General features: G+C 33.1%; 1 protein-coding gene across 1 annotated transcript; it reads left to right on the top strand.

The window, feature by feature from the left end:
• The first annotated feature begins 6,512 nt into the window (after positions 1-6,512).
• Positions 6,513-6,996, top strand: LOC148547471 (uncharacterized). Its single transcript, XM_088495456.1, has 2 exons — positions 6,513-6,792; positions 6,887-6,996. Exons 1-2 carry the CDS (start codon positions 6,513-6,515, stop codon positions 6,994-6,996), a joined length of 390 nt encoding a protein of 129 aa, XP_088351582.1.
• Positions 6,997-7,286: the final 290 nt, after the last annotated feature.

The raw sequence follows: 7,286 nt of genomic DNA, 5'->3' as shown, positions 1-7,286 counted from the left end.
AAGTGTACACCTCATTTTGGTTGCGCATCCAATCGGAGCACTTTTTCTATCATGCAGGCAAATATACGATGTCCACCAAACCTGCATACAATAACCGAACTAATAACTATAGATTAAATTACACACCAAACATAGAATAAAATGACTGATGGAACTAAACAACTAGCACGAACTACAATCATATACCTCATCTATCGCAATTATGTCCAGCTATTGCCACCGAAGTAGATGCCCTTCCATGTGGTTCTGATTCTATTGTGGATACCCAGCCAAGTTGTAATAAAGTATAAAAAATTTGATTTTGCAATTAAAATAAAAAACATGAAACTAAATTCAAATAGAACTAACAATTAAATTTATATCTAATGGCCAAAGGAAAGGTCGGGACATCTCTATCCACAGGTCCCAAGCAAAAAACGTATAGCATATCCAGCTCATGATCAAACATCCAGCTATGTCCGTAGTGGTCCGATTAGCCGCATTGCTGAGGGGTCTATATGTCTAAGCTAGGACAACGGATCCCCAGGACAACCTCCTGCATGTCGCAAAATCTGCAAGCAGGAGAAGCTACCAAATATGGACAAAATTGTTGGACTTGTCCATCATTAAGTATTCGCTAATCAGCATCATGATATAGCACAAAGTATACTGTCACAACGTGTTAGGATTAGCAGAAATCTATTGCATCCTCTGTCTTAGCCATGTCATCTTAATGGAAAAGCTCTCCTTCTTGCCCCTTCAGCTTTTTTGGTGGCATGGCTCCCAATAGCTCTGCCACCCAATCCTAGATCGGTCGCTGATAGTATGTCTTGAAATCTCTTATACACCCACCAACCAGATCTTCATCCATGTGCAATTCAAGATGATACGTCACGTCCTGAAGTGTGATCATACACTTCTCCTATTGTAGGTGGAATGTATGTGTCTTTGGATACATCTCTCGATAAAAGCAGAGATCTGTGTGTTTTTGAAACAAAAGTCTCTAAGATGCACTGCATGCTCAAAGCTGGCCTCCTTAAAGTATGACACCAGAATGTCGGGAGGTGTCATGGTGTGGCTAATTTGCATGGCTGAAGCACCTTCGGCTACAAATATATAACTAAACTTCAATCTTGTAATAAAAACTACTTTTGCATAGGACATTTATAAAATCTATATACTCTAAACGGAAAAGCAACTTACAAAAATTCAAAAAACTAACACTAGTGTCATGATGTAACTAGTTACAATTTTTTTAAATAAATAAAATAAATATTTAAAAAATATCTTAACTAAGAATTTTTCAAGTTTGTTTAAAAGAGTTACGAAGATGTTTAATAAGTTATTTTTCTTTTAAACAGATGTCATAGGTCTTTTAACTTCAGTGGGAGAAGACAAAGAATATGCAAAAGAGGAAAAGATTGTCAAAATGATTGTGATTGAATTATCTTCAAAAGAGTGTGTTTTTTTAGTTATTTTTGGTGGTTTTTATTGTATTTTAATTTTATTTTTTCTTATTTTTTATTTTCATTGTTATTCATCTTTTGAGTTTTAGATTTACAGTGCATTGTGCACTATTTGGAGAGTATGTTAATCAAGTAAATCATTTCTTAGTATCTGGCTATGTGGAACAGCCTGTTGTTGTGATTCAACTTGCTAAAGTCAAGTTTTTAGGGGTATTTTATTTAATTTTTTTATATTTTGTTATGGTTAACTAAGTATTGTTTCAAATCATGTTTGCTAAATTTTTTCGGTATTGTTATGTAGGTCAAGTAGGCCTTCAAAATGTCATATATGCCACTCAAATATTATTTAATCCTTATCTTCCTAAAGTTGTTGATTTCAGACAGAAGTTAGCATGATTTATGTAGTTTTTTTTTTTAATTCCAAACAATCTAGAGTAATATTTATATGTATTTGCATGATGTTTATGTTAGTATGATTAAGCAAGGTGTCAATAGTACCCAGCCATTATTTATTGCCAACGACGATAAAATAGTATCTTTGGAAGATGATTTCTTATGCTTAACTAGAAGATGCATTATTGAAGAGTTCCAAGAAAACAATAAGGTTTACATTTATTAAGTTAGTTATGTTTATGTTAAAAATAAATTAACAGAAAAGAACAATCTAGAATCTATTTTATATTTTATATTGTTAATTATTTCTTAAATGTGCATTGCTTAAGAGGATTCTTTTGTCATATTTGGTACAATTAGAGGTATCATTTGTGAAGAAGTTGACATATGTTCTATTTCAACGCTCATGCTTATTAAGAACAGTAATATTATATAGTCAAAGATATGATAAATCAAACTTTCATGCTTTTGTCAAAATGAGAGATTTTTAAAGGAAATTTTTGACACAATTTACAAATAATAATTAAAATAATATATTAATTCACATCAATCTCATATATAATAGGTATAGGTATAGCATGCGTAGAATTATAATATTTAGAATTTAGAATATGAATTTCTGCTATTTTTCCTTTTTTATCTATATTTTTTTAATTCCGACATAAAATGAGAAATAATTTCTTCGTCTAAGAGTTATAAGTATAGTTTGTTTATAGATAGATAGATATATAGATTGATAGATAGGTATATATATATATATATATATATACATTGAATTTCATATGTCAATCACTTGTGTGTATGCATTATTCTTGTGCGTACGCACACACCCGAACTCCAAGCGCTAAGTTATGACCCGTTGAAGTTTGTCAAAAACTCATTTTTACTAATTTTTACATAAAGTTATTTTAACCAAATTCACCAATTTACTCCATTCCAAACCATCTTAAACCTTCACTAGACACCATCAGCACACATTCCTCAATACTTAAATATCTTCTAACTCATTCAAGCCTAACCAACCCAAATCCAATCCATATAGCTTAAACCATCAAAATATCAATTTATAATACAATCACCACTTATAAATTTTTAATCTAAATCCATCATTTCAACCACAATTCACATTCAATTCATTCATATACACATTTTACATTACTCAATAACAATTCAATTTACACAACCAATCAATCACAACAACAATCATTTCCATTCAATCCTATCCTAGGGACAATTAACTTAGGTTTTCACATAATTTTACATAATGCCTACTTTAAACTAAAACTCGTACCTATAGTGATGATATTCCCAAGCTCAAACACCTTAGACTCCTTCTTCCTCAATTCAATCCATGCTTTTGTCCACTTCAAGCTCAAATCACACCATCCATGTTCTAACTAAGTTATTCAATCTAATTTTTCCACCAATTTCATACAAAATCACAACTCTCAATACCTAACCTTTATGAAATTGAAAGATTCAAAGAGGATACGAGTGTCTTACCTTTACTCACTGATTATTTGGATGAAATCCATCAATAGCTCATACTAGAGCATCCATAAACCATCAAAATTACAAAATTTTTCAATACCCAAACCAAAATTGTAAAATTGAAGAAAAGAAATAACTGGGTGAGAAATTTAGAGTTTTTTATCACTTTGTTCAAATAGAATCAAAGAGGATTTCGAGATAAACGCATGGCCATAAACGACTCGTCAATCGGAGCTACGGATTGAAAGTTATGGTCAATTTAAGAAGAGGAAGGTTAGGGTTTCATTTTTCTTTTCTCTCTTTTTCTTCAACCCGTGGAGCACAAATGAAAAGGGGGTTTGGGTGGTGAATTGTGTCAAGTTAGAGAGTTATATATATGGGCTTGGGCTCATTTGGGCCCGGTTCACTTGTTTTAGTCTGTTGGCCAAATTTTGGGGCAAAACCTTTAAGATTAGCATTTTAATTCGTATTCTAATTATTTTCACTTTCTCAAATTATAAATTTTAATTTCTTAATCTCCTTGGCTTATAATTAATTTATTAGTTAATTATTCATTAATTAACTGGAGTTTACACAGACATTCTGGCATCAATGGACACTCCAAATTTTTGGCAACTATTAAATCTCCCGAACTTCCAAATCATGAGCTTTGCTTTAAACAAGAGTATCCTGTTATGCTTATTAAAAATATTGATATTCAGCAGGCCTTTGTAATGGTACTAGATTAGTTATCACAAGGCTTGGCAACAAAGTTATCGAAGCAGAAGTCTTATCAGAATGTAACATTGGTAAAAGGTTTTCATACCTAGGATGACATTAACTCTTTCGGATACAAAATTGTCATCTAAGTTTCAATGAAGGCAATTTCCTTTAATGCTCTCATATGCCATGACTATAAATAAAAGCCAGGGACGATCATTGGATTATGTTGGGTTACTCCTTAAACAGCCAGTATTCACACATGGCCAATTATATGTTGCAGTCTCAAGAGTTACTAACAAATATGGATTGAAGGTTGTTATTTCTCATGACGATTCAAACAATTACACTGAAATCAACAATGTCGTTTATCATGACATTTTCAGAACTATTTGATTTTGGCATATTGTGTCACACACAATTCGTAAAGATCATATTCTCAATTCCTCTGAATTCTTTCTTTAACTATTTCTTACTTATTTATGTCTTAATATTTTGTTTTTAAATTTTGACCATGCTTTATCCTTATCATTGTATTTATATGTTACACACATTATTAATTTGTAAACTCACTTAGTGTTTTTCAATTTATTGCAGCACAGCTATCAAATTCTGGCATGAGAAATGTGAACTTTTGCTTCAAGAACCAATCTTCCTTCTCTTACTATATATTCATCTTAATTAAGCATGTTTACTTAATATATGATTCAGGATTATTAGTTACATCATTGTGATCATATTTCTAAGCCGAATATATGAATATGACAAACATATCATTATTCAACTTCTATGTGTTCCTCTCATATCTTTGTTATTAATTGCACAAACTCAATCACTCACCCACGTATGCGCGGGCCTCTTGTTAGTATTAGACAATAGATGCAATTTTAATACATAGTACTTATGCAGTTAGTCCATGAAGCGTAGGAATAGTGTTCCCTCTAAAACCTGGCTTTCTTCACAATGACACGTCACCACAAGGCTATAATGTTCCCTCCAACAATAGGTAATAAGTAAACCCTTCTCAGTGATGACACTTGGGCAAGCTTAGGAGAGAACACAACTAATGAACAATCCCAAAATTCACACGAACAATGTTCCCTTCAAAAACACAACTCAGTAGCCATCATCCTTGTTGACGACACATCACGATTAAACAATAGGGTCCCTCCATGGACATGAAGATGCATGTCAACCGCATAGTCGACACCTGCCCAAGCTAATATTAAAACTAATCTCACCAACTCCACATAAGTAGCCTCGTGCAATCCTCTGAGGACAGTGTTCCCATCCAAACAGAAATTGGCATAAGGTGAGGGGGGCTTTTGAAGGATATAGCATCCCAGTGAACGAGGTTGCTACTGTCTTCCCTCCTAAAAAGTAGGGATGCACATGGATCGGATAATATCCGCATATCCGCGGTAATTATCCGCATCCGTTCCGAATTTTGTGGATATGCGGATCATCAGATCCGATCCGCACTTTGGTAGGATCGGATTGCGGATTTAGTAGTGATATCTGCGGATCTGATCCGCAAATCCGCACGTCTCATATAAATAGCATAGTTTAAGAAAGTAAACCCTAATATGATATGAATTTTAGTGTGTTGTTTTATGAATTTTATGATATCTTGTTTTTAATTTTTTATGTTGTACTTCAACTTAGAATAATTAAACTTAAATCTTGTGTTATTATTTTTTTTTTGTTATTCAAGAGCACTTTTATTGATAATATTTTAGGAGTAAATAGGCTTAAACAAGTGAAAAATGAATTTTACGGATATTTTTTTCTCAAAATAGCCAAATAGAATCTTAAAATAGTTCTTTTTTAAATTATGCGGATATACCCGATATCTGATCCGGTCCGATCCGATGAGTGCAGTGCGGATCAGATAGAATTTTAGGCTATATCCGATCCGATCCGTGTGCAGCCCTACTAAAAAGGTTCTATCATGGCGGTTCCTGGTGAACGAGGTTGCTACAGTATCTCCTGCAAGGAAATTGCTACCTTCACGGCTTCCTTGAGTTGAGGCCCTTTCAAATTTGAAATCTATATACAAGCAGAAAACCTCCACGCACATGTTAACATCTATAAGGTTGATAAAGCAGATTTTCCCGCTCATCCTTGTTGTGATGGAGAGAGGAAAAATGTGTATAAATATTAGGACGCAATGCCGTATATAGAAAATATTGAAAAACATTATTATTTTTCCCAGATAAAGCTTGTGTTTGCAACTTTTTTGTATTTTAAAAAATGGCTGGAAAGACAAATTTCATTAGAGATATCAATCCTACCAAGCTCTCTTGGTCTTTGGTTGTGGGGGTTGCTCGATTATATGAGTTTTATAGCCAGTGGAACGAGAATGAGATCTTTAACTTGTAGCTGGTTCTGCAAGTTGAGAAGGTATTGGATAAGTAGTTATTTTATATTGCATTTTCTTTTAAAGTGGTTGGTAAATAACTTTTGTTCATTGTGTTTGAAAATATGATGCAAGGTGATAGAATTCATGCAACCATTTGCAAGCCTGGCTTGGAATTTTCCAAGCACAAGATAAAAGAGAATGTTGTTTATAGTATGCAAAATTTTATTGTCAAAATTAACAATGGCAAGGTTAGGACAACTCCACATAAGTACATGCTTAGCTTTTATACAAAGACTGAGGTGGTAGTCTTACCCATTAAAACTTTCACTTTTAACCCATTCAACTTTCGTTCATTTGCTGAACTTGAGGAAAATGGTCCAAGTGATGAAAATCTATTATTTGGTAAGTTACAATTCTTATAATGCTTTTCAGTCTCTGCTATAATTAGGAACTTTTATATAGCTTTATATTTAAACGTATATATTGTGGAATGCAGATTACATAGGAGAGGTTGTTGGAAAGGAGGAGGCCAGGAACATGATTACCTGGATGGGTCAGGAAAGCAAGCGTATTGCGCTACAGTTAGAAGACCTAGATAATGTTTAATATGTGTACTGTATTCTAGGTGTAAATTTTGTTATGGTTTTCAATTATTTAGATCAGGCTTATGATGGGTCTAAATTGTGAAAAAATCTTTTGAGGGACTTTGTATGTGTTTCTTTCTGGGAAACAAAAATTAAATATATATTGTTTGGGAAATTGGTTGACCAAGTGGTTCCACACCTCCAACAAGATGATGGGGAGCCTTTCATAATCGTGGTTCAACTCTTTAAGTCCAATGTATACTTAAGTTTTGTGAATATTCAAAGTACTTACTATGTCTCCAAATGCTACTT

The sequence above is a fragment of the Arachis ipaensis genome, chromosome B8 (genome assembly GCF_059453495.1).
Source record: "Arachis ipaensis isolate K30076 ecotype BB chromosome B8, ASM5945349v1, whole genome shotgun sequence".
Lineage (NCBI taxonomy): Eukaryota > Viridiplantae > Streptophyta > Magnoliopsida > Fabales > Fabaceae > Arachis > Arachis ipaensis.
This window is presented reverse-complemented; position numbering and strand designations above follow the sequence as displayed.

Bases quoted from the DNA above. Each gene is read 5' to 3' on its own strand.
- LOC148547471 (XM_088495456.1), top strand. From the start codon at position 6,513: ATGATGCAAGGTGATAGAATTCATGCAACCATTTGCAAGCCTGGCTTG. The intron at 6,793-6,886 runs GTAAGTTACAAT...TGTGGAATGCAG, and splicing joins TGATGAAAATCTATTATTTG to ATTACATAGGAGAGGTTGTT.